Source organism: Rhinopithecus roxellana, chromosome 6, assembly GCF_007565055.1.
Source record: "Rhinopithecus roxellana isolate Shanxi Qingling chromosome 6, ASM756505v1, whole genome shotgun sequence".
Classification (NCBI taxonomy): Eukaryota; Metazoa; Chordata; class Mammalia; order Primates; family Cercopithecidae; genus Rhinopithecus; species Rhinopithecus roxellana.
The window spans coordinates 112,339,322-112,365,748 of record NC_044554.1 but is presented as its reverse complement, the minus strand read 5'-3'; the positions used below and the strand labels follow the sequence as shown (position 1 = coordinate 112,365,748).

Sequence of the window (26,427 nt, the reverse complement as noted above, 5' to 3'; positions counted from 1 at the left end):
GGGAAGTGGAAGGCGCATATCCCAAAGGCAGGAGGATGGTGATGCTGCCTGGGATGGGGAGACACAAGGCCTCTGGCCAGAGTCCTGGTGAGGAGGGGACAATGGTGTTTTTCCTAAAGCGCTGATGTCACAGGCAGGACATGGAGCCAATGTGGGATGAAGTGAATGAGATCAGTTGCACACACTGTGTCTGAGGGCCTTCTGCGCTCCCTGGAGACAGACACAGGTCTGACACCCGAGTCAGAGGTCTGGAACAGAGATGTGATGCGGGAGCCTCTTGTTGTTGAGATTAATGTGTCTCAGCAGCGTACACATGAATCATATGCAGATCTCCTTGATACGAGGCTTCTGATTGATCAGGGTGTGGGCTGGGTCCCGAGTCAGCGTTTCTAACAGGCTTCCCGGGGAGGCTTCTGCTGCCACTCAGTGTATCGCGTTTTGGGTGGCAGCAGCTGATGCAGTAGTTGCCGTGGTAGGTTAAGTTGCCCAGGGAGAGTGTGCATGAGAAGAGAAGATGACCTTGGGTGGGACTGGGAAATCCAGTCAAGTCTGAGCACCCGAGGAGCTCCTAACTGGCCAGGAGGCAGCCAGAGGGCAGCCAGGGACTGTGGAACCAAGGACTGAGGAACAGGGAGGGGTGAGCGGCCTCAAATTCTGCCACAGGCCAAGCCACAGGAGGTCTGAGGAGGGTGGCATATGGACCGAATGTTTGTGTCCACCCAAAATGACACAGGAGATGAGCCCTCCCCAGAAACCAACCTGCTGGCACCTTGACTTGGACTTGCAGTCTCCAGAACTCTGGGATACACACGTCTGTTGTTGAAGCTGCCCGGTCTGTGGTATTTTGCTTTGGCAGCCCAGGCAGCCTAAAACAGGCACGAGTGAATTCCAGAGCGAGAAGACTGCTGGTAAGGTGGGTGAGAGTTTGGCTGCGTGGTGGGGGCCAAGTACAGTTGACAGCAGGCTCGGGGCAGCAGAGCCCCCGTCAAGAGCAGGTGCTTGCAGAGAGGAGTACCTGGAACCACAGCCCCCCATCCCTGGCACTGCAGAAACCATGCAATCTCCCAAAGCCAGTCTCCTAATGTGTAACTTGGGGAAGACACTCATACCGTGCCCCAGGGGCTGGGTGGCTGAGCACTGAGCACTCATTCCCCTCTGTGGGAGACACACGGAAGAGTGAGTGGGGAGGGGACAGAGAGGTGAGTCCAGCCACTTCTTTCTTTAGACATTTGACTGTGAAGAACCAGAGGAGGACATGGGTATGGGTTGAGAGAGGGAGAACTTTTTTGTCTTTGCTTTGTTTTGTGATGGAAGAGACCTGAGCAACCTGAAATGCTTACGTTCCGGTGGCGGCTGAGATGAGAAGGTGAAGTTACAGGAGCCAGGAAACCTTGACATCTGAAGCCCAGCTGAGAAGCTTAGGAAACAGGAGGAGGAGGAAGGGACTCTGTGGGAAGCTGGCGAGGTGAGGGGTTCTTGCCTCCTCTGTCCACTCAGCTCGGCCATCCCAGCTTCCCGTTCACTAGTTCCGCTGTCCATGGAGGAGAACCAAAGCAGCATTCTGTCCTCTCTAGAAACCCAATGGGTCAGATAAATGGAGCCCATCACAAGATTCTTGGAAACTAAATTATTTATGTCCCTGTGTTTTCTTTGTTCACAGAAATGTTGTAAATAACTAATTATCATCTGGACATGCACACGGTTAACCAGCACATTTCCTCATCTCCAGAAACACCCCTTCAGCTGAACTTTCTGTTTCCAGGATTTTGCCAGGGATCACTACACCTGCACTCAATGAAACCTTTGATTCCCAAAGCAGGCACTCGGACTGTTTCTGCCAGGACGAGGAGTGCAGGTGGTGGCTGGTCCCTTTGGGAAGTAGCAGAATATGTTTTAAAGATGTATTTGCTCACAGTGAGCAGGGCACCGAGGGGGCAGCTGCCCTTGAGGAAAAGGGGGCTGCAGTAGGCACCCGGGATCTACTCCCAGTTATGCCAAGGGCAGCCCAGGACAGGTGGCCTAAAGCTGTCTCTGGGTGACACGTGGGGATGCAGGGACAATTGTCAAAAATCCTGGTTTCCAACAGCAGGAGAAGGCAAGTGGAAGGAGAACGGGGCCTTTTTGGTAACCCCGAGACATTCTGGGGACATGAGAGAGTCTGAAATGAGATGCTGCTGATGGCCACGTACAATACACAAGCCAGCCCTCCCACTCCAGGGGCGATTATTCTGCTATCAATTATTCTGCACCTGCAGGGGACACTGTTGTTTTCTTTGCTGCATTAGACATGACTGCAGAGAAGATCTGCCTGTTTCAAAAGGGCCTGAAAGGCTCCAGAAGCTCTTTGTTGTCAACGCAAGTTAGAGCTAATAAGCTTCTCATCCCTCAGGTTGGATCAAGTGGACAGGGTTGAGAACCACAAGGCACCCCAGCTCCCTGGGTCCTCCTTGCTTCTCCTCCTGTGAAAGCCGTGTTCTCCTCCTTTCCCTGTTCTGAAGCTGCTGAGGTGCCAGGGCAGTCACAGGTGCATCAGGTTGTGTGGGAGGAAGCGGGGCAGGACCATGGCAGGCAGGATTCCCTGGCCCATCCAGGTTCTTTCCCCTTCTGTTCCCTCCTTCTTGTCCCCTCTGTCTCCTTTTCCCAACACAAATCTCCTCTGCCAGTCCATTCCATCTCTTCATGGCCCCCTCTCCCTCCACCTTCCCCAAGTGCACGATCAAACAGAACTAACCTCTGCCTTCTTAGCTCTCTCTCCCCACTACCCTTGCTTGTCTCCATGGCTCTTTGTCATGCTCTTTTCTGCAGAATCCTTTATTCCTGCTCTGCAATTCAGTGGACACAGGTTTCTGGTTCCTTTGCTTCCCTAATGTCCTGCCCTGGTCAACCTGGGCTCTTATATACTTAAAAAACTTTCAAGAATTGAATGCAGGGCAAGCAGAAGGAACATTTGGGGAACGGAGAGAACAGAGGCTGTTTCTAAATTTGGATCTGAAGTCGCATTGGGAAGGTGGCCGCCATAGGCACTGGGAAGGCTTCTATCAGCAGAGGGGACCCGTGTCTAAATTTTATGTTGACTTTTCGCTCCTTTTTGCCGTTCTCTCTTTCTTCTGCCTTCTTTTGATATCTGAGTACCTTCAGCTCCTCTCTGATGCTCCCTGCTCTGTCCCCTGCAGGCGTTTCCCACGGCTGCCTCTGTTCCTCTGCAGTGATTGCACTGGGAAAGTTCTCCCAATTCCTCTCTTCTTCACCCTGGATCCTCCTCGCCTTCCGGGCTTTATTCTCTATCAGCCTTCCCTGACTCAAGCCCCTTGACCTCTCACATCTTTGGACAACTAGAATTCACACATTTTTGGGACCATGGGCCTCAGCTCATGTTGAATGTGTTTCTAACCCTGACATCATCTGCACCACATGAAGACTCACAGGGCAGACTGATTCCCATGGACCCCTCAGGCTCTAGTGGCAGCCCTGGAGGGAGGAAAGCAGGCTGCAAAATGCCATTATAGAGTGGGTGAGGGGCAGTCTCAGGCCACGTCTTTGTTGGAATTACTAACAAGGGAACAACGTGCCATTCATCATTCACAAAGACATGGATGTATCCCAGGAAAGGGAGTTCTGTCTGAGTGCACTGCCTCAAGACTTTTCTTAAGAAAGAAAAAAAATTGTCAGTTGTCAAAGTTAGGGAGGTAGGGAGGAAATACACTAAGAGGAATGAATGAACAGTTTTAGTGTGTATGTGCATGTGTGTGTGTGTGTAAGGGGCAGGGAGAGGCAGATTGTCACACATACCCACTTGATTTTGGAGTCTTACTAACTGTTATTCACCGCAACATCCTGCCCCTCTGATGCGCAGGAAACTCTGCCCAGGAACCAAGGGTGCTGTGGATTTGGGAGATGTACTGTCTGATAATGGGGCTCATTTTGGGCAAAGTGCTCTCTCTCTGTCTCTCTCTTTTTTTTTTTTTTTTTTTTTTTTTGGTGCTCTCTCTTTTAAAGGTTTTGTTCCAGGGTGTGCATGGAGGTTAGCCTACATTTGCCCCAAGTATCCCTAAGGTCACACGGATAACTTGCCCTCCTTACTGTGTCTCTGTCTTGCTCTTCTCCCATCGATGCATGTGGCAGAGTTCCCACAGTTCAGAAACCGTCCAGAGGGAACGACACGTAAATACCTGTGAGGACACGGGTACCTGCCAGTCCATCTCCCTGCTCCCCATCTGCCTCTGCTCCTCTCTGTCACTCCTGCACTTTGGGCCCCCCATGGGGGTCAGCAGAGGACACAGCTGGCATCTGACTCATGACAACTCTAACCCTAACGAAAGGTGCAAGCTTGCCAATGGCAGGCCCTTACCTGGCTTCTAAGAAAAACAATTAGTTAATTCAGGGCAGGGGGTAAGGTTAAAACTGACTATTGTAATATTTTGTAGTTTAAAAATTGCTTGATTTCACTAATTCTTATTTCTAAGAAATCATTTAATCAGAGCTAGATACCTACCAAATCTGCTCATGAATTTTCATACTTGCATATTTCTTCGTTCCAAGAGTAAGAAAACGTAAGATTTTTCTTTTCCTTTTCTTTTTTCTTTGAGATGGAGTTTCGTTCTTGTTGCCCAGGCTGTAGTGCAATGGCACAATCTCAGTTCACTGCAACCTCCGCCTCCTGGGTTCAAGCGATTCTTCTGTCTCAGCCTCCTGAGTAGCTGCGATTACAGGCACCCACCACCATGCCCGGCTAATTTTTGTATTTTTAGTAGAGATGGGGTTTCACCATGCTGACCAGGCTGGTCTCGAACTCCTGACCTCAGGTGATCGGCCCACCTTGGCCTCTCAAAGTGCTGGGATTACAGGTGTGAGCCACCGTGCCTGGCAGATTTTTCGTCTTTGTATAATTGGTTACCTCTGGCAGCTCTCATGGCAGCCAGAAAGAACTCAGAGCCTCTTGAAGCTCTGCACGTGTGGCTCAGGTGGAGAGCTAGATTATGGAGTGACACCTAGTCATTGTTATGCTCCTTCTACTTAAAAGAATGGCTACTTTTCCAGTTTATGATTTCTAAATTATACAGCAGATTGCAGTGCCATTGGAAGAATAAGCCTGCATGTTCCTCCTCCCCTTCATCTCCCACTTTTAGTGAGAAAGTACTTACTACTTACTACTTACTCCCTTTGTGCACACATATGCACACCTACCCTCACAGACAGGCACACACACTCAAGGGAAATCATACAAATCCAGAAACTCTGGTGTCTGCTAAATTGGCACCACCATCCTGTAGAGGCAAGTCACTAAGAGACCCAAGGCGGCTCCCAATTTGGAAACTGTTCAAGCAACTCACCACTTGCGCTCATTAATTTCTACAGATTCAACAACTGTGGTTATGGACTTGGCCCAAAGCACAGTCACGGCAGATGCCTCACCAAAGCCTGCCAAGCCCCAACAGCCCCTGCTCACTCTTGCACGCAGCCTGCCAGGGTGGCACCCAAGGCTCTCTCAACACTCAGGCTTTCATCTATCATAAACTCTCAAGACTAAAGCAACCTGATTCAGTGGGAAGAAGAACATTAGAAAACGAAAACCTACTGTTTGCGAAAACTACAAAATTCCCAGGCACTTGCCACACTGTGCACAGAGTGTTGCCAGGCTTGGCAATGATGATGAGTTGCCTTACTGTGAAAAACACCAAGAGAGAAGCGGGAACACCATAAACTTTTTTTTTTTTTTTTTTTTTTTTTTTTGAGACAGAGTCTCGCTCTGTCACCCAGGCTGGAGTGCAGTGGTGTGATCTCAGCTCACTGTAAGCTCCGCCTCCCGGGTTCACACCATTCTCCTGCCTCAGCCTCCCGAGTAGCTGGGACTTCAGGCGCCCGCCACCATGCCCGGCTAATTTTTTGTATTTTTAGTAGAGACGGGGTTTCACTGTGGTCTGGATCTCCTGACCTCATGATCCGCCCACCTCAGCCTCCCAAAATGCTGGGATTACAGGCGTGAGCCACCGTGCCCGGCCCACCGTAAACTTTTGACAATGACATTCTGCAAAGTCTACTTGGCATCATAAAAACAATAATTTTAGTTGAGTAGACGACAAGCAAAAGCATGTCCTAACCTGTTTCTAGAAACGGTTTTCTAATTTTAACCCTGTGCTAAAATGGCAATGGGTGTGATATTACTGGTAATGCTCTGGCTGGCGTCTTAAGTTAACATTTTGTGATATTATTTTCTCCACAGCAGTTGGAGCCCTAAATCACAAATGGACTTGGTCCTAACACACAACAATGATTAATCTGTACAGTTTTTCGTAGTTTTAAAATGCTGTAACCATGAAACAGAGATAGTGATCCACACTGAAAGTCTCTGTGCCTTAACTGTTGTTCAGAAGGCCTGAGTAACTGAGTCTATATTAATCGGTTTTGAGTCTCTGAAAATAATTGCCACTAATGAGCTCCCCCACGATAATGGCCAGCTACGTCAGAATTGAAGAACCAAGCCTTCCAGAAGCACTTGAGTCATTCTCCCCTGGCTACATTACGATGATGGCCATTCCTACTGAAAGCAATCGAGTGTTCTCTATCTCACATCTCACTCTGCAAACCCACTCTCTCTTCATTTACATTTCTTCACTTCCTTTCTTACCAATTACACGCATTTCACGGGTTCATGGAGAAGAGTCAGATCCCCTTGACAAGCTGGTGGGTGGTCTTCAGGACTTGTTATTACTACATGATCACTGCAGGAGGCTGAGCAACAGGGCTGTTTACAGACACCTCACAACCCTTGACCTGCCCCTGGCTGTCTAAACTTCCACGGTGTCCCCTGAAACATCTGCCCTTTGATTAGCCAGCTGCTCCTGCACCTGCAGTCTCTCCCAGAGTTTGTCCCCGTCCAGCTCCCGCCTGCACAGGCCTGGCTCTCAGGAGTCTCAGCTTCCTCTCTTCCATGCAGGTTCTTTCTAATCCCACCCTCCCATGTTCTAAACGCTGCAAGATGGACAGGGGATCCTTCCCCATGACCCTCCCTGAATCTTTCCTCCTCCTCCTCCTGTGAGTTCCTGGGGTCTCTGAGGCTCCCTGCCCCTGTCCTAAAGCACCACTGAGTATCTTCCAGGTCATCCTCCCCCAAAGCATGGCTTGTTTAAACCTGCCAGCCCTTGACCCCTCCTTCATCTTTTCACTTCTCCCGTGAATCCCATCATCACAAGAACCTAGCTGCACTTACCTTCTGATATCCCCACTCTGTCCTTCCACTGCCTTTGCACAAGTTACCCCACCACCTTGGACTTCTGACCCAACTCAACACTGCTAATCCAGCAACGCCACCATTTTCTACCTCTGGTTCCTCTTGGCTTCACTCTTCCCAGACCCGGTGTCTCTGAGGCCTGTGGCAATCACCACTCCTCTGAAAATACCTGATCTCTCTTACTTGCCAAATCCCCAGCCCCAGGGGACACCCACCAGGGTCTCTGTGCAGGCCGTGGGCACTGAATACTCGTGGGAGACAGCGAGCAGCCTCCTTTCCCAAGAGCCCGCTATTTCCCAGGCATCCATCCACAGGGGCTGTGCCCAGCCCGCTGAGACCGCTCATGCATTCTGTCTCCAGGCCACACTCCCTCAAACTCGCCCACTCCTCCACCATCACTCTCAACAAATGACCACATCTCAGAATTTGGGGGGAATAATACAGGAATGCATTGAAAGGAGCCCAGTGACTCTTTCACTAGGCCTAGAAACAAAGCTACCTACATTTTCAGCGGTTTCCTCCCTTTCTACTACAAAAGGCACATGTGTTTTCCTGTTGGTCTGAATGTTCTGGGAGGAGAGGACAGCATGAGTTCAAAGGCTTTGAATTTGGAAGGGACTCAGGAGGCCTGAGTTATACAGGAAGGTCACTGTGGTTGGGCAGAGCGTGGAGTGTGGAGTGTGGGGTCAGGTCATGTGGCCTCGGGCCTCTGCAGGGAGTGAGTGTCCATCACTATTATGTAGCAGGGGACGAAGACAGAGACGCAACCTGATTTACCTGTCAAAAGATCACTGTGGCCACACTGTGCAGACCAGCGGGATGGGGGCACGGGAGAAGCAGAGAGACCAATTAGAAGGCAACTCACAGCGGTGTCCCTGTGTGGGGTGATGGTAGGGGAGGTGTTTTCTGTGCTTCTCAAGTCACAGACACAAACTGCCACTTATGACAAGGCCTCCAACTGCAGGCCGGCCCTGCATGCATGATCTCATTAGGACTTTCCCCTGCCTGGGGCTATGTGCAAAAGCCTCTTTTTGTAGCCCTCCATAAGACAAATATTTCACACGCTCTGCAAAAACTATACACAAAAGAATCGATCCTGAAACCTCAAAACCTGTGGATCTGCTGGAATGCTGCAGGTAAATAATATCCTCCAACTCCCCCACTAGCCAGAACCACAGATACACACACAGCACACACACCACACAAACGCACACACACCCACACACATACACACATCACACACACACACACCACACATACCACACACATACACACATCACACACACACACCACACATACCACACACATACACACATCACACACACACACACCACACACATACACCCCCCACACATACACACACCACACACATATACACATAGCATATACACACCACACACACACACCACACACACACCACACACACCACACAAACACACACCACACCACACACACCACACCACACACACACACCACACACACCACACACATACACACCACACACACATACACACACCACACACATACACCCCCCACATACATACACACACCACACACACACAAACACCACACATACCACACACATACACACATCACACACACACATACACCCCACACACACTACACATACACAACCACACCAACACACACACACCAAACACACACACACCACACCACACACATACACACCACACACACACACCACACACATACACCCCCACACACATACACACGTACCACATACACACCACACACACCACATACACCACACACACACCACACACACCACACACAGACATCACACACACACCACACACACACATACACACCACACCACACACGCACCACACACACACACACACCACACACACACCACACACATGCACACACGCGCACAGCATTACCTTAACAAAATTTGCATTTTGTTGAGAAAAGAACCATTGTTTGGGCTACATTTTTTCTATGCCTAAGTTTCTGCTTTTACATTTAGCTCCAAAGCCTGAGTAAAAATATAAATAAAAATAAAAAAAACAAGAAAATAATTGTTAGTTTTGAGCCAGTTCTGTGTTAAAACAATACAACAACAAAACAAAACACCCTAAAAATCTATAATTTCAAAAACAGATGGAAACCAACAACAACAGCCAGTGGCCTTCCACAACCAAAAGAATCTCTTTCCTGTGAGGCTGCTGGTCAGATTCACAACAGGAGGCAACAGTCTATGAGAGACAGGAGCCCACATTGGCATTATCTTATGCTGCTTATACAGGCTTGGCCTTTAAATAGTTTCCCAAGAACGTGGATATATTATTTGATTTTCATAGTATTGTGAAGCTGCATGCATTGTGCTAAGAGCTATGTGAAAACACACATTTCAAAAATCATTGATGACCATTTTTGATAATCTCATGTAGTAAGAGTCACAGGCAAGTTGGCCTCATATCGGTTAAGACTAACATGTCAGGCATCGGTTAAGACTAACATGACAAAACAATCTGGACCATTATTTATAAATTCGCTTGCAAAGGAAAGATGGTTGGGCTTGAGACACAGGAATTCATTCTGGGATAAAAGGGCTTGAAGTGATGCTGACGGGTGTGAGATGCACTTCCAGGCAGTGCAGGGGCAGTTTCTGGTCTCAGTGGGCGGTGGACAGGCTGTTCACCCACCGCCTTCTCAGAGGCAGAACCTGCTGAAGGTGAGACTTGCCTCCTGCTGCCGCAGCAGCTACTGGGCTGATGTGGAAAGGGTAGCAGGCCTCAGTAGAAATGGCACACACAGGCCCTGCTCTTCAGTTTGCCCTCTGAGGCCACTGCAGAGGGAGACAGAGAGCTCCCTGTGATTCTGATAGCAGCCCTGATACATGAGAATGTGCAAGGCCTTCGTCCAGTAGAAAACACTTGGATCAACTGGTTCCCAGAGGTGGGCTCAGGAAAGGCTCTGTAGACAGCGCAGAAAGAACCAGTCCAAGAGCACAAGAATCAAGAAAGACAATTCCTTAGCCACTCCTGGACAAAGATTTCATCCCTTATTGTAATGAAGAAGGGATGGCAGTAAACATCAGAACCATCTTATAACAATAGCTATATTTCTTGCAACATAGAAACTCATATACTCAGAATTGGCTGGGTGCGGTCGCTCACCCCTGTAATCCCAGCATTTTGGGAGGCCAAGGCAGGTGGATCAAATGAGGTAAGGAGTTTGAGACCAGCCTGACTAACATGGTGAAACCCCACCTATACTAAAAATACAAAAATAAGCCAGGTGCGCTGGTGCGTGCCTGTAATCTCAGCTACTTGGGAGGCTGAGGCAGGAGAATAACTTGAACCTGAAAGGCAGAGGTTGCAGTGAGCATCGCACCACTGCACTCCAGCTTGGGTGACAGAGTGAGACCCTGTCTCAAAAAAAAAAAAAAAAAAAATTAGCCATGCGTGGTGGTGGGTGCCTGTAATCCCAGTTACTCAGAAGGCTAAGGTGGGAGAATCTCTTGAACCTGGGACGGGGAGGTTGCAGTGAGTCGAGATCATGCCACTGCACTCCAGCCTGGGCAACAGAGTGAGACACCACCAAAAAAAAAAAAAAAAAAAAAAAAAAAAAAAGAAAAGAAAAAAAGAAAAAAGAAACTCATATACTCAGAATTACCTGACTTGATTTGCAGCAGTTATAATTTAGTCCACAATATGGGTTCAATAATTTATAGCCCAATCCCTTATATTATGTTTATAAAGTCTCAAGTTATTTTTTAAAATTAAGATATAGATAAAGGTAACTCGACCAGATGGCTGCATAGAAGATTCTGGAATATAGTTGGGGTTCACCTCACCAAACGGGTTTGATCAGGGTCATCCATGTCAGGGTGTTCTTCAAGCTTTCTATGAACACAGTCCCTTAGAGAGCCAAATGGGCCCTATCAACTCACCACCATGGCAGGAAAAGAGTAGCAATGTATCAAATATGAAAACTGCTTCCAAGTCCTGCCATGAAAAGCTCAGCAGCAAACCATCTTCTCTCAGGACTGAGCAGAACCCATCTCTAAAGATGGGATTTTGGCCCTGTCAACACCCACGCCGTGAGCTTGGAAGCAGACCCCTCCCCAGGTGAGCTCTCAGATGCAGCCTGGATGTCACCTTGACCACAGTCTTCTTTATAGAAGACCCTGAGTGCAAGGATCCTGCTAACTTGAGCCCAGATTTCTGAAACTGGGATGATACATGTTGTCTGTCTTCAGCTGCTATGTTTTGGAATAATTTGCTATGCAGTGACAAGTAACTAAAATGGATCGGTTTATCTGTTTCAGTTATATGAACAATTTATAAACAGATCAGAGTATCAACCCATTTTACTGAGTGAGTGACTGTGTGATTGGGATTTTAGGGAAAAAACTCTTAAAATCTGACCAGATGTTGGGCAGAATTTCATTTGGACCACAGTGATGTTCCACTGGCAATGATGCAATCATCTCAACTAACTCCTTTAAATATTGCAATGAAATTCTTCACAAATCTTCAGTGACTCTTTCAGAAATGATTCTTTAAGGAAGATATTTTTCTCTTAGCTCTTTGAAATTAATATTTTTAAATGATCTAAGATATTAATACTAGGCTATTTTGAGGCTCTCAATAATACATAGGGTTGGCATAGTTAAGATGAGCTAATTTGTGTATGTTCAAGGATGCTAGCCAAGCTATACATTTAGTGATATTAAAATAGCTTAGTAGGAAAAAGTATTAATATTTTTCAATGATCTTACAGAATGCATTTTACATTCTTTTTCTCTCTCCCCAAAGAGATCTGGAAATGTTTCTTATTTGTCAAATATATCTCAACATAAAAAAGCATGGCTGCTCTAATTAGATACATTTGTTTTAAGGCAATTTTCTTTATTGGTATAGTTAATACAGTTTCAAGTTAAAACTAAAAAATTGCTATTTCTCCAACGTCTAACTTAGCTTCAAGAGAATATTCAGAAACTGTATACTGAGAAATGTTATGAAATTTATGTATAAAATAAAATAAAACTCATTTAGCAAGTGTCTCTTTGGAGCAGGAATGATTTTTTGAGATAAAATAAGATGGTGTAAATAAGCACACATTGCAAACTATGATGCTGGTGCCACAGAAATACAAACACAATATTGTTTACTATTTTCCACATTCCAGACACACTACTTATAACCTATAGGTGTCTGAGGCTTGAAAAAATGGAAAACTGGGTTTGCTGTTTCTTGAATTTACTTGATAATTGATATTTGAAACATCTTTTTTAAAGGCTACTTTTGAAGCTCTCAAAAAAACATAGGGTTGGCATATTAAGATAAGCTAACCTGTGTAAGTTCAAGGGTGCTAGCCAAGCTATACATTTAGTAATATTAGAAGAATTTAGTAGGAAAAAATATGCTAATTAGCCTGATCCTACATTTCCAGAATAAACATGGAACGTTATTAGGATATTTCACAACTGAGATATTTTCCTTTCATTACATATTTTGTGGATTTGATAGAATTTCAAGAACTTGGATTGTATCTTGGTATAGTGCTAAGAGGTTCAGAGAAAAGATACACCACAAATATATTTGCTCAGTACTAAATGTACACAGATGACCCTGTGCTGGGTCCTCTGGGGTGGGGACAGACAGGAGATAAAAAGACCTATCCTTGTCTTTGAGTATCTGACAATATAAAAATGGACAAATTAAATTAGTCTACGCCAAACAACTGGGAAATGATATAACATTGCAATTAGTCTGAATAAATGAGAAGAAGAGATACCCAATGCATATTCTAAAAATTAAACTTAAAAATCTTTCCTTCAACTCTTATTCTCAGGATGTTGCTGTACTATTTGTGTCTAAACTCCTTAATGATCTGGTCTTGTTCACTCCTTTCTCTTACCACCCATGCTGTGCTGGCAAGCTCTTACTCACTCCTACTTGAGCCACTGCCAAGGCAGCTGATTTCATGTAGGCATCCATCAACTCCATTCCAGTGAAATTGGATAGAGCCTTAAATGCTGGTCCTGGGTGTACACACGGAACTACTCTGTGCTCAAACATATACCCTGGAAGTGTAGGGAGCTGACACCTATTGGGTCGCCCTTCACCACTGAGAAACAGAAGCCCAGGTTCTCCCAGGAAGACGGCTCCAAGATGCAGTGCATAAGACTCAGTGGGTTGCTCAAGCAAACATAGCTGGTGAACATCGGAATGAGCCCTTGAACCTACGATTATTTGACTTCCAAGTCCAGTATCTTTGGGCAGGCAACACAGAGAAGCAGAGGTTGAAGAGATTATAATTACCCTGATGAAATATGGGGTAGTTAGTTCTGTTTTTGGTTTTTGTTTGTTTGTTTGTTTGTTTTAGTGCAGTGGTAACCCAATATACCAAAATTTTATTGCAAATGAAAGATATACTGAAATAAATGAAAGATATCCAGTAATTGGGCAGTTGGTTTACACTAAAACATTTTTATGATAGTCTTTTTAATGAAAAGTTGAGTTGGTTCATATGAACAAGTTATACCAGCTGCCTCTGAGATACACACATAAGAATATATTAAGCTTGAATCCAAATAACAAATTATAGTTTCCTTATAATTCCTTATAATTAGATTGGAATCACATGTTGTAATACCCACTCGGTAAGTGCTACGTAACCATCATGAGAATATCAGGAACTTCAAGAAATTTACCTGTTTAACTAGAGCTCTCAAATGTATTTGAATATGGAAACTTTAGTTGTTTCTAAGGAATACCAATGGATAATATAATATTATTAATTGATTATACTATTAATACAATACTAGCAATAATAATTACTGATACTAAATACTGATTAGGAAGTCCTGGTCTATTCCACTAATTCCAGAATCAACAGACCTAGACTCTTCCTTTGAAATTCACCCCTCCCTTTTCTAATATTACTTACATCTTAGTTTATCTAGTTAGGAAGATTTTTCTAATATCTAACTCCAAATTCTCATGCAGAATCCCAACCTCTTTCCCTTATAATTTTTCCTCCAGAAGAGCAGAGAATACTTGCTTGAATAGTCACGTATACAGTGACTGCTCGGTACTGAAAACTATTAAGGATTACTTATTTTATTCAAGTTAAAAGTGTCTGTTTCTATAGACTTTTTTACATTTTCAATATTTTACCATTTTTATAGTTCTCTAAATACACTTCAAACTTTCTAGGTTTTCCTTCAGTTGAGAAAACAAACTGAAGAGTCTTACTCCAAACACCGACAAATGCTGCCCAGTGAGAAAGGGTTATTTCAAGGTTCCTGTTTACAGCCACTGCTCCACACGGTGAAGACTCATCGTTAGCAACATGATCCTCATCAAAATGGTTTCTGGTTCAATGGGATCCCAGGGAACGCTTTCAAACAGAGCGTTGGGAAGCAGAAGAAAGTGGTGGAGGATTGTATCATGCACAGAACCACAGCACCGCTGACGAGAGCCTGCCTCTTGCAATCACATGGGTGTGGGAGCCCCTCTGTCACATTCTGGAGAACAAATACCTCACTTGGTTTTGATGCTTCTGGGAGCAGAATGCTCATTACCTCCATCCCACTGTTGGGGTGCTCCAATGATGAAAAGATTCTCTAGGAAGAGAACCTGAAATCAATTTGTCTTTCTAGGCTTTTCTCACTCAGGTGTTAGCTGTGCCTCCTGGGGCAACCCAGAACACATCCATGAAAGACTTTCAAATATCTGCTAACATTTTTCTTTTACACAGGTGTGGAGATTATATTTTTGGTGGTTTTCAAGGGTGATGAAGGAAGCTGAAATGGTCTATGATCTGTGAACACTGCACCCAGGTGCCTGAGGCTGAAAGAGGCAAGTTTAAGGCTGTGTCTAGGTAATGCAGAGTCCCAAGCTGTTTAGAATGTCAAGTTCACCTACTGATCCCAATCAAAGACATAAAGATACCCAATTGTTTCAAAGAATTTGGATGGAAAAAAATGAAAAACTTTATAGAACGGACGTTTAAAAATGGAAAAATGGAAGACTGAAACAGAGTCCAAACAATCTACAGCTGGAAGAATAAAGTTGAAATGTCCAGTAATCTGGTTGTCCAATCAATTTCTAAAAGAAAGTTTAAGAATTCAGAATTGAACTTGCATCTTCATGCAAACCAATATCCCAGCTTTCCCAGTGGATATAAACCAAAAAGCTTGACTGTCTCATGCCAGAGAAGATTCTCTCAAACTCACCACGGAGCCATTCTGACCTGAATTAAAATGCAGGAGTCATTATACCTCACAGAAGCACCCAGAAACTCCAATTCAAATGGTCTCAGACATGCTAGGGAGGCAGCAGTAGACTCTATATTTTATTTGACAAAGAGGAAAGTTCTTAAAACATACATTTCTACAGTTGCTTATCTCTTATAAACTGGACATCTTCTCCACTTATACAAATAAACTTCACCTTCCAGCTTATTTAAAATTAAAGAGCCAAAATGAAATGTGAAATACCAGCATGTTAAATGAAAAAAACAAGAAGAAGAAGGAAGACCCTGGCTTAGGAAGTTTTATACTGCTACTAAAGCACAGTGAGATTTTACAGAAAATTATGGTGAAATGTTATGGGAGGCTTATATGTACAGGAAGTGCTAAAAAATAGGCATTTATATAATGGAAGTAATAGCTTCAACTCTTCACTAGAACATTATGATGGCCAGGAGATAATTAACAAATTATTTCAGTTTAAGGAGTTGCTTTTTGTTCTTAGGATATTATTTCAGTTTAAGCAGTTGCTTTTTGTTCTTTTTGTTCTTAGGATAAAATCTATTATTTCATTGAGAAAACAGCCAGAAAAATAATTACACAAAAAGGCAAGATTCGTGTCTATGAAGAAACAAATTCTTACCATCTTCCTAAGAAAAGTCTATTAAAAAGCCTCTAAAGTATGTGACTTTTTTCCCCTGCCAAGCAGATTTTTATACCTTTCCTCTCTCCTAGGTGGCAGTATGATATGCAAAAGAGACTTCCAGGATGTACAACATATTTCTGGATTCAAAGATCACTAAGTATAGAAGAGTCAAGGAAATGTACTTAATGAGATATTAGAATAAAGAAACAATTCTTTTGTAGGCAGAAAAGGATAATACTCACTGGTTCCACATTGTATGAAAAAAGTGCATACTCTCTATCTGGAGATATTTCATATTTGATGGCTCTTAATGATTCCTAAAAGAAAAAATAGACAAAGAAGTTTAAAGCATTACATATAACAAGTCAGAATCTTGTAATGAAATTGTATCTGCTGGTGCCATTTTCAAAATTAAATAGCTACTAAAATGGCTGTATCCTTTCCTTGTTAGTTGAATAATATTTAGCTAATGGAAGTTTTTTCACATTTTATTTGTATTTTTTTTCAAATTTCAGCAAAACTTACTTATTGGACTTACTGAGACAAGCCAATATAAATAAGCATTAAAGGCTGGGCACGGTGGCTCAAGTCTGTAATCCCAGCACTTTGGGAGGCCGAGGTGGGTGGATCACCTGAGGTCAGGAGTTCAAGACCAGCCTGGCCAACATGGTGAAACCCCATCTCTACTAAAAAAATTACAAAATTAGCCAGGTGTGGTGGCACATGCCTGTAGTCTCAGATACTTGGGAGGCTGAGGCATAAGAATTGCTTGAACCCGGGAGGCAGAGGTTTCAGTGAGCCAAGATTGGGCCATTGCACTCCAGCCTGGGCAACAAGAGTGAAACTCAGAAAAAAAAAAGAAAAGAAAGAAAAGAAAAAGAAAGAAAGAAGTGTTAAAAAGCAAACTTTTCTACAAGACTCTCAACCTGTTGATATGTTTAGAAATCTTTTTCTCACTAATTCTAAGAAGCATATAATAAGCAGAGTTGTTACTAGAATAGAATCGCATTGTACACATTATTTTGCAACTTGCTCTTTTTCCAATATGGGCATCCCTACAAGTCAGTAGATAGAAGACTAACTATGACTTTTTCCTTCAAATTTCTTCATAGTACAAACATCATCCCACATAAATGATACCATCAACTGTGCTGTTTTCTTTTAATTGCCCCTGCCCTCTGCACTGCAAGCACATTGCTCCACAGATACCCACCCCCACCCCCAGAGCCCACATTGCTGACCTGGTGGACATCACTCTATGCATGCTCAGGCAACCACATGAAATCACAGAGAGAGATGACAGAGACTAGAAATGACATCACATTGGCCGGGCGCAGTGGCTCACACCTGTAATCCCAGCACTTTGGGAGGCCGAGGTGAGTGGATCATCTGAGGTCAGGAGTTCGAGACCAGCCTGACCAACATGGAGAAACTCTGTCTCTACTTTAAAAATACAAAATTAACTGGGCATGGTGGTGCATGCCTGTAATCCCAGCTACTGAGGAGGCTGAGGCAGGAGAATCGCTTGAACCTGGAAGGCAGAGGTTGTGGCGGACCGAGATCGCGTCATTGCCCTCCAGCCTGGGCGACAAGAGCGAGACTCCATCTCCAAAAGAAAAAAAAAAAAAAAAAGAAGTGACATCACATTACGCTCCTCTGCACCTTAGTTTTCTCATGCAACAATGCCTTAAGGAAATGAAGGAAATGACTCCAAGAACTTAGGTTCCTTTGATTGAGTATGAACTCTTTAAAGAGTTCATAATATCGCATAGTGCATACCGTGGGATATACTTTAATTTAGTCACTCAATTCTCACCAAAGGGAGACAATCCATTCCTGTTATTTATGGTAGCTTTGTTCTATAAAGTCATCACGAACACTAGTTCATGTGGAACTAGTGGATACTGAACCATTGCCTCTAGAAGAGACTCAACGTTAGGTTCCTTTGAACCTCTGGTCACAATATTTTAGTCAAATGATCAATAGATAACCTTGTTTTATGTGTCTTTCTTTTTAAAGACATCTTATCAAATATATATTGTTGATTCATAAACATTGGATTCATGGCCAACAACACATGACTTATGCCTAAGCAAAGCTAATCTCAAAGATGCATTTTCTCCATAAGGCGCTCACAGCCTTCTTGCACTTAGTGACACAGTACTTCAGCACTATGCCTGGGACCCGCTTTCAACAGTGAGATCACCAGCATAAAGCGCAAACATGCAAAAAAACAGGAGCACCAAATGGAACAACAGAAAAGAACAGTGGTTCACAGTATGAAAGTTGAAATGAGAAAGCAGAATAGTGCTTTGTTCTGCTGTAGCTGGGAATGCCAACATTGGACAACTCAAATCTTTTGCCACTATGCCTGAGAACGGTGGCAAAAGTGCTGTGACTATCTCCTCGGGGCTCACAGATACATTTTATCACATGGGTGAATTTGGAAATACAGAAGCTGTGAATAATGAGAATAGATTATAAGCATTTCTAGTGAGCTCTTACTATAAACAATGTTGTAATAAAGATCCCAATCTATGTCTTTGCTGATATATGTGTGGTTTTCACATTTTCGTATACAATAGATATCCACGGGTGGACAATTTACAAGTTTTAAAATTAAATACATATTGCCAAATTGTTTTTCAAAAATGTTTTTGGAATGTGCACTCCCACCACAGATGTATGAATGTATGTTTTCTTCCCTTCTCTGGAAGCATAAGGTGTTTTTTCTTCAGTTTTGACCCTCCTATAGATGTAAAGTGGAGCCTCATTGATAGTTTAGTTTCTATTTCACTGCTTATGGATACATTTGATCCTTACTATCCATGTTGTAGACAATGTTGATTTTATCTTTAGAAAACTGCCTATCCACTTTCCCTTGAAAATACTCTCCATGCTTCCATTTTTCTCCTCCTATTCATTTTTAAACTCCTGCCTGTCATGCTCTTATCCCCACCACACGACCACAATCTCAAGGTTATCAGAGACTCACTTTGCTAAGTGCCATAATTTCTCAGCTGTCATCTTACTTGGCACAGCTGACCAGTCTCTCTACTCCTCGAAGCCCTGACTGTACCTGGCTTCCTGGACACACATCACCTGCTTTTCTCCTACCTCCCTCACCAGTTCTTTTCATGTTATTTTGTGCTTCTCTTTGTTTTCCTGAGCTCTGAATGTTGGAGTGCTCAAGGATTGATATTTGGATCTCCTCACTTCCTAGGTGGTGTTATCCAGTCTCATGGTTGTAAAACCCATGCACTGTCTGGCTGAGGATTGCAACATTCTTGTCTCCAGCCCAGACCACCGGAACCTGCACTGGACCTGGCCTTGAATTTCAGACTTGTCTGGCCAACTGCCTCCCTGACATCTCTACCTGAGTGTCACATGGATACCTCAAGTCAATGGGAATAGGCCAAGCCCTTCTACTCCACTCCCACCCACTCAGCTCCTGTAACCTTTTTCCTCTTCTCAGATAGTGGCAACCCCATTAGCTTGGTTGTTAGGTCAAACTCTTGGCTATCTTTTCTCTTTCCCTCTGTTTTACACACCTTACATCTATGTGGTTGGAAAATACCATTGGTTTACCTTCAAAATAGGTTTGGAACTATTTCTTCTCTTTCCCACCACCATTACCCTTGTCTAAGGTGTGTGCATTCTTTCCTGAGGTACTATAGTGGCCTTCTACCTACTTTCCCAGGTGGCCAGGGGCATCTCTCAAATATGCAAATCACATCGCTCCCCTGGGAAACCCTCCCACAGCTTCCCATCTCACCTATGGAAAAAGCCAAGTCCTGACTGACCAGGCAGCCCTGCTGGACCCAGTTCCCTCTTAGCTCTCTGCGTCCATCTCCCAGTATTCTCCCCTCAGTCCCATCCCCTTCATTCCAACCACGCCAGTCTCTGTCCATCCTAGAGCAAACCAGGCACACGCCATTCTCAAGGCCTTTGCACTTCCTCTTTCTTCTGCCTGAAATGTTCTTGACCTTTCATTTCTTTTGGCTTTTTTTCTCAAGTCACCTTCTAAGTGAGGCCTTCCATGTCCTTCAATGGCTAATATATCTAGATATTAACAGCCTTGCCTCTAACTTTTTATAACCCTTTTCTCTGATTTATTTCTCTAGGTCTAATCATATTAATACATATTGTGTATTTTTTAACTTATTTATCTTGAATATTGTCTGCTTTCTTCATTAGAGTATAAACACCTTGAAAGGAAGATTATTATAATTTTTTATTTCTCTCAGCAATGTTTTGTAGCTTTCAGCATAGATTTTGCCCATATTTTGTTAAATTTATTCCCAAAGATGTACTATAATTGATGCTTTGTACATATAAAATACACGTATATTTTAGTTTAAATATCCAATTGTTTATTGCTAATATGCAAAATTCATTTGGGTATCTTGACCTTATTTTCTGTGGCACTGATAAATGTAATCATTTGTTCTGGTAGATATTTTCTGTACATTTCTTAGAATTTCCTACAAAATCATATTTCATGTGTATATAGGTTTTTCCTTTCTTTTCTATCTAGACACTTTTTATTTCTTTTGGTTGCCTATTGCACTCTAGAGAACTGCCAGTATAATGCTCAGTAGAAGTGATGAGAGTGAAGAGCCTTGCTGTTTTTCCTAAGCTTAAGGAGAAAGCCTTCATTCTTCTCCATTGAGTATATTTGCAGTATTTTTAATAGATACATTTTATCAGGTTGAAGATATTCCTGTCTATTTCTAGTTTGCTCAGAGTTTTTATAATGAATGTGTGTTTAATTTTCTCAAATGCTTTTTCTGCATTTACGGAGATGATTATGTTATTCTGCTTTTTTAGTTGTTGTCTGTCAATATGGTAAACTACATTGCTTGATTTCAAATGTTAAACCAACCTTGCATGCGGGGATAAGCTACCATGATGTATTATCCGTTTTGATATATTGTTGGACTCAATTTGCTGGTATTTTGTTGAGGATTTTTGCATCTGTGTTCATGAGGGAAAGTCATCTGTGGTGTTATTTTCTTTCAACTTCTTTGTTTGGTTTTCATTTCAGGGTAATACTGGCCTAAGAAATGGACTTGGGCAATATGTCTTCCTCCTCTTCTATTTGTCTAATAAGTTTGTGCAGAACTGGTACTATTTCTTACATACATGTTTGGTAGAATTGATCAAGTGAATCAATTTGGTCCTTGAGTTTTAATATATGGGGCTTTTAAACTACAAATTCAATTTATTACACCAACATCCAGTAATTCAGGTTACTTATTTCTTCACTGGTGAACTGTAATGCTTGGTGTCTTTCAAGGACTTTTCTGTTTCATTTATGTTGTCCAAATTATTAATGTGTTTGCTTGGTGTCTGATACTGTTTTTTCCCATCATCTTTGCTCTTGATTGATTTTATTGATCTTTTTGAAAAACAAGCTGGTCATTTTTTCTAACATTTTTCTGTTTTCTATGTAGTTGATTTCTGCTCTTTTATTACTTTTCTTCTGTGTACTTGGCATTTGAAATCTTTTTTTTTTCTAGTTTTTTTAAGTGAAAGCTTAGATCTAATATGAACAGTTAAAGATATACATTTCCCATTAAGTACTGCTTAGTTGTATACCATACATTTTGATATTATGGCTTTTATTTTCATTCACTTAAAACACATTCAGTTTCTTCTTTGGCTGATTTGTTATTTAGAAATATGTTGTTCAATTTCCAATTATCAAGATATATTCCAGATATTTTTCTGGTATTGATTTCCAGTTTGTTTCTGTTAAAGAACATACTTTGTATAATTTCCATCCTTTGAAATATATTGAGATGTGTTTAATGACCCAGCATATAATCTACTCTGGTGAATGTTTCATGTGCACTCAAAAGAATGCTATTGATGAGTGGTGTGATGCACAAATGTCAATTCAGTTGACTTGGTTAATAGTGTTTTCAAGACATTTGTATCCTTATTAAATTTTTTTTACATGGTCTATCAATTACTCAGAGGGGATTGTTGGGATCTACAACTTTAATTAAGGATTTGTCTATTTCTTCTTTTGGTTCAACCAATTATTCCTTCAAATATTGTAGCTCAATGCTAGCTGCATACATCTTTAGGATTCTTAAGTCTTCTTAATAATCTTACTACTTTATCATTATGAAATATTTCTTCTTATTTCTGGTAATATTCCTTGGTGCCTATTTTATCTAATATTAACATAGCCATTCAAGATTTTCATTGACTAGGGTTTGGATGGTATAGCTCTTAAAATCCACTTTTTTTTTTTTTTTAGATGGAGTCTCACTCTGTCACCCAGGCTGGAGTGCAGTGGCATGATCTCAGCTCACTGCAACCTCTGCCTCCTGGGTTCAAGCAATTCTCCTGCCTCAGCTTCCCGAGCTGCTGGGATAATAGGCACCCACCATCATACCTGGCTAAGTTTTGTATTTTTAGTAGAGACAGGGTTTCACAATGTTGGGCAGGTTGGTCTTGAACTCCTGAGCTCAGGTAATCTGCCAGTCTCAGCCTTCCAAAGTGATGGCATTACAGGCATGACCCACTGTGCCCGGCCTTAAAATTCATTAAATTTTAATCCATGTCTTTATATTAAAATTAGATAACATAGCCTATAATTAGATCTTTCCTTTTAAACAAAATTTAAAATCCTCCAGGAGTATTAAGGGGAGCTTGTAGGCATAATGATACAGGAAGTCTGTCCCTTAAACTGTCAGTTACATTCTACCCTATGTTAGACCAGATTTCTTAATGCCACCACTGTCCAAGAAAGTTCTAACATGTTCCAAAGGTTTTATGTGTTTATGTCATTTCAGTGTTTAGAGTAGGACAAAGGTTCAGACAGAAGTCTTACATGAGATTACATTCAGAGGAGCTGGGCATATCATATTGTACTTAAAGAACCCTTTGAAGAAAAGAAGGATATTTTAAAGAACTAGTTAACTAAATTCTACAAAAATTTCCACCAAGAGCCTAGCCATATGTTGACAACATTGATCATACCTGGCACACCTCCTTCTGTCATGTAGATGTAACTTTTCATCTGGTATAATTTTTCTTACTCCAAAGAACTTCCCTTAAGTTTCTCATAGTATAGGTTTATGGCCAATAAATACTGTCTGATTTTCTCTGAAAATATATATCTTTAAACATATCCTTTTTTTTTTTTTTTTTTTTTTTTTTTTTTTTTAGAGAAAAAGGTCTCATTCTGTTGCCCAGGCTGGGGTGCAGTGGTATGATCATTGCTGACTGCAGCCATAAACTCCTAGGCTCAAGAGATCCTTCTGCCTCAGCGTCTTCAGTAGCTGGGCCTACACAAATTCTTAATCTTTATTTTTGAGAGAGATTTCTGTGGTGTGTAGAATTCTAGATTGACAGTGTTTTATGCCTCCCAGCACTTTAAATGATCTCATTCCAATGTCCTCTGGTTTGCAGCCCCTCTGTTGAAGAGTCAGCTGTTTTCTTAGGTTTGTTCTTCCAAACATGTCTCCCTCCTTTGGCTGCCATTAAGATGTTCTATTTGTCAGTCATCTTAAGTAACTTGATTATCATATTCTTTGTTACTATTTTCTTTATGGAGTTTATTGAGTTCTTTACCAAATGTGGAAGAAATTCAGTCATTATTTCTTCAAAAGTTTGTTTTATCATCTTTTCTCTCTTCCCTTTCTGGAACTTTAATGACAGGTATATTAATCTACTTTTTACTGTCCAACAGCTTATTGACATGCTGTTCAGGCTTTTTTTTTTTTTAAGTTTCTCTTTGTTCTGGTTTTAAATAGTTTCTATTGCTACTGCTTAAAATTTAGGGTTTTTTTTTTTTTTTTTTTTTTTTTTTTTTTTTTTTTTCCTTCTGTGGTATCTACTCTGCTGTTCATCTAGAGAATTTTTAAATTTTTTTTTAATCTCTGGAAATTTCATCTGGGTGTCTTATAATCTTTAATTTCTCTTATCATCATGTTCATGGTTTTCCTTATAGCCTTGAGCATTTGGAGTACATTTATCTCAGCAGTTTTAACATGCTTTTCTGCTAATTCTCTTATCTTTGTTATCTGCAGGTCTGTTTCTATCAACTGTTATTTCTCCTCATTATGAGTCACATTTCCCTGCTCCTTTGCATATATCATGTTTTATTTTTAAATTAACACCAGGTATTTTTAATTCTCTCTTGTTGAATTTAGGACTTTTTGTTTTCCTTCAAAGAATATTGGACTTTTTATGATAGGCAATTAATTATTTGTGGATTAACCTGACTTATTCAAGGTTTTTAAAAAAAGATGTTTTAAGGGTTATTCCATAGTGGTCATTAGTCACGCATCACTTCACAATATGTCTGATATGTTCTGAGAAATGTGTCATTGGGCGATTCTGCCATTGCGCGAACATCACAGAAAGTACTTCCACAAAGCTAGATGGTACAGCCTACTCCACACCCAGGCCACATGGCAAAGCCTGTTGCTCCCAAGCTGCAAGCCTGTGCAGCATGTTACTGTACCGAATACTGTAGGAAGCTGTAACACAGTGGTAATTTTTGTATATCTAAAAATATCTAAACATAGAAAAGACACAATAAAAATACAATATTATACTCTTAGGGGACCAATGTCCTACATCCATTGTTGACTTAAGATGCCATTATGTGACACATGACTATATTCTAGGGCTAATTGAGCCTCATCCTAAGAAACTATTTTCCTGGTGTCTCTGTTTAATGTCTCATGGTTAGAATAAACTTAAATAATTCCTGACAATATGTGAGCTCTGGGAATATTTCATCTCCTAGAGTCCTGTAATTGCTATTTCCTTGGAGTTTTATTTTGTTTGGCCCTTTGGTGTTTCATACTCCACATATAAAGATGGATAATTAACCGAGGTCTCAAAGGGAAATCTATGTATTAGGCTGGTGCAAAAGTAATTGTGGTTTTTCAGACACCGCGTGTTCTTACTCGTAAGTGGGAGTTGAACAATGAGAACACATGGACACAAGGAGGGGAACATCACACACTGGGGTCTGTTGGGGAGTGGGGGTAAGGGGAGGGATAGCATTAGGAGAAATATCTAATGTAGGTGGTTGGTTGATGGGTGTAGCAATCCACCGTGGCACATGTATACCTGTGTAACAAACCTGCACATTCTGCACATGTACCCGAAAACTTAAAGTATAATAATAATAATAACGTAATTGTGGTTTTCACCATTAAAAACAATTACTTAAATAGATTTTGTGAATATTCTCTAGTTAGTTTCCTCCTTTTGGGTACTGTGTCTCATAAACTGCAGCCATCTTCTTTTCTTGAACTCTGACTTCTGTCTTCTTAACTTGGCAAGACTGCAGGTCTTGAATTTTTCCCCTTCGTGCTGCAGTCCAGCATTCATGCAGAAAGCCCACAGGATGGCATGGTTCATTCATATGTTTTTCTTTTCTCGGGGATCACAGTTGTGCACTGCCTGTTGTCCAATATCTGAAAACTGATTTTTTCTCCACATTTCATCCCATTTTATAGTTGTTAATGTTAGGAGGGTAATTCTAATCCTCTTACAGTCTCATGGCCAGGACCAGAAGCCAAGAAGCAAATTTTCATCTGTTTTGCCACAGCTCTATTCCCAGTGCCTAACAGTGACTGTGTTATAATAGATGCTCCCTAGAGGTTTGCTGAAGAAAGGAATGATTACATCCTCAGCTGTTACAAGGGTGGCAACAATGGGGCTGATGTGCAATAACACCAAAAGAAACCAGCAAAGAATGCAACTTCCTACACGTAGAAATTAGTCTGGATCACATTCCTTGATGGAGGGTCAGTTGCTAATGATATCGCTGGAGACAGTGAGAATTTCAGTTTTCAATTTGAGAAACTTACCACTGCCATGGTTAGGTGTGATTCCGTGCATTTCTGACCACCCCAGTCTCCATGCACCCAGCAGTTGTACGCATTTTGAGCTGTAGGTCTACCTTCTCACCAAGTGCAAATAATGAATGCGAAAAACATCTAACACATTCGAGAACATTTGCTCTATAAATCAAAGATCAATTTCCCAGGTAAAGCAGGCCTTGGTTTCAGGCTTGATTGGGCTAATTCTAAAATATTTTTGTTCATTTTCTATTATTTATTTGTCTTTTTGTGCTCAATTTGGAAAAATTCCTTGTCAGTTGTAGATATACTCCTTTTACTTGTTACCTGGATTGTAAATACTGTCCATTATTTGTCTACTAATTTTGTCTTTTTTAAAATTAAAATTTAAAATGTTACATGGAAAATTAAATATGGTTATCTTTTATAACTTCGGAATTTCCAATTTTGATTAACAAGTTCTCTCTTTTTATGAAACCAAATT

General features: G+C 41.9%; 1 protein-coding gene across 11 annotated transcripts in view; it reads right to left on the bottom strand.

The window, feature by feature from the left end:
- Window positions 1-26,427, bottom strand: part of DPP6 (dipeptidyl peptidase like 6) — a 1,166,688-nt gene that overhangs the window by 315,126 nt on the left and 825,135 nt on the right. For all 11 annotated transcript variants that reach the window (XR_004058085.1, XM_030933144.1, XM_030933145.1 and 8 more), the window contains one exon: window positions 16,347-16,421. Coding sequence is in view for 10 of the 11 variants with exons in the window: in XM_030933144.1 (XP_030789004.1) it covers window positions 16,347-16,421 (75 nt within the window). In the remaining variant the exon portion in view is untranslated. The remainder of the gene's footprint in view (window positions 1-16,346; window positions 16,422-26,427) is intronic.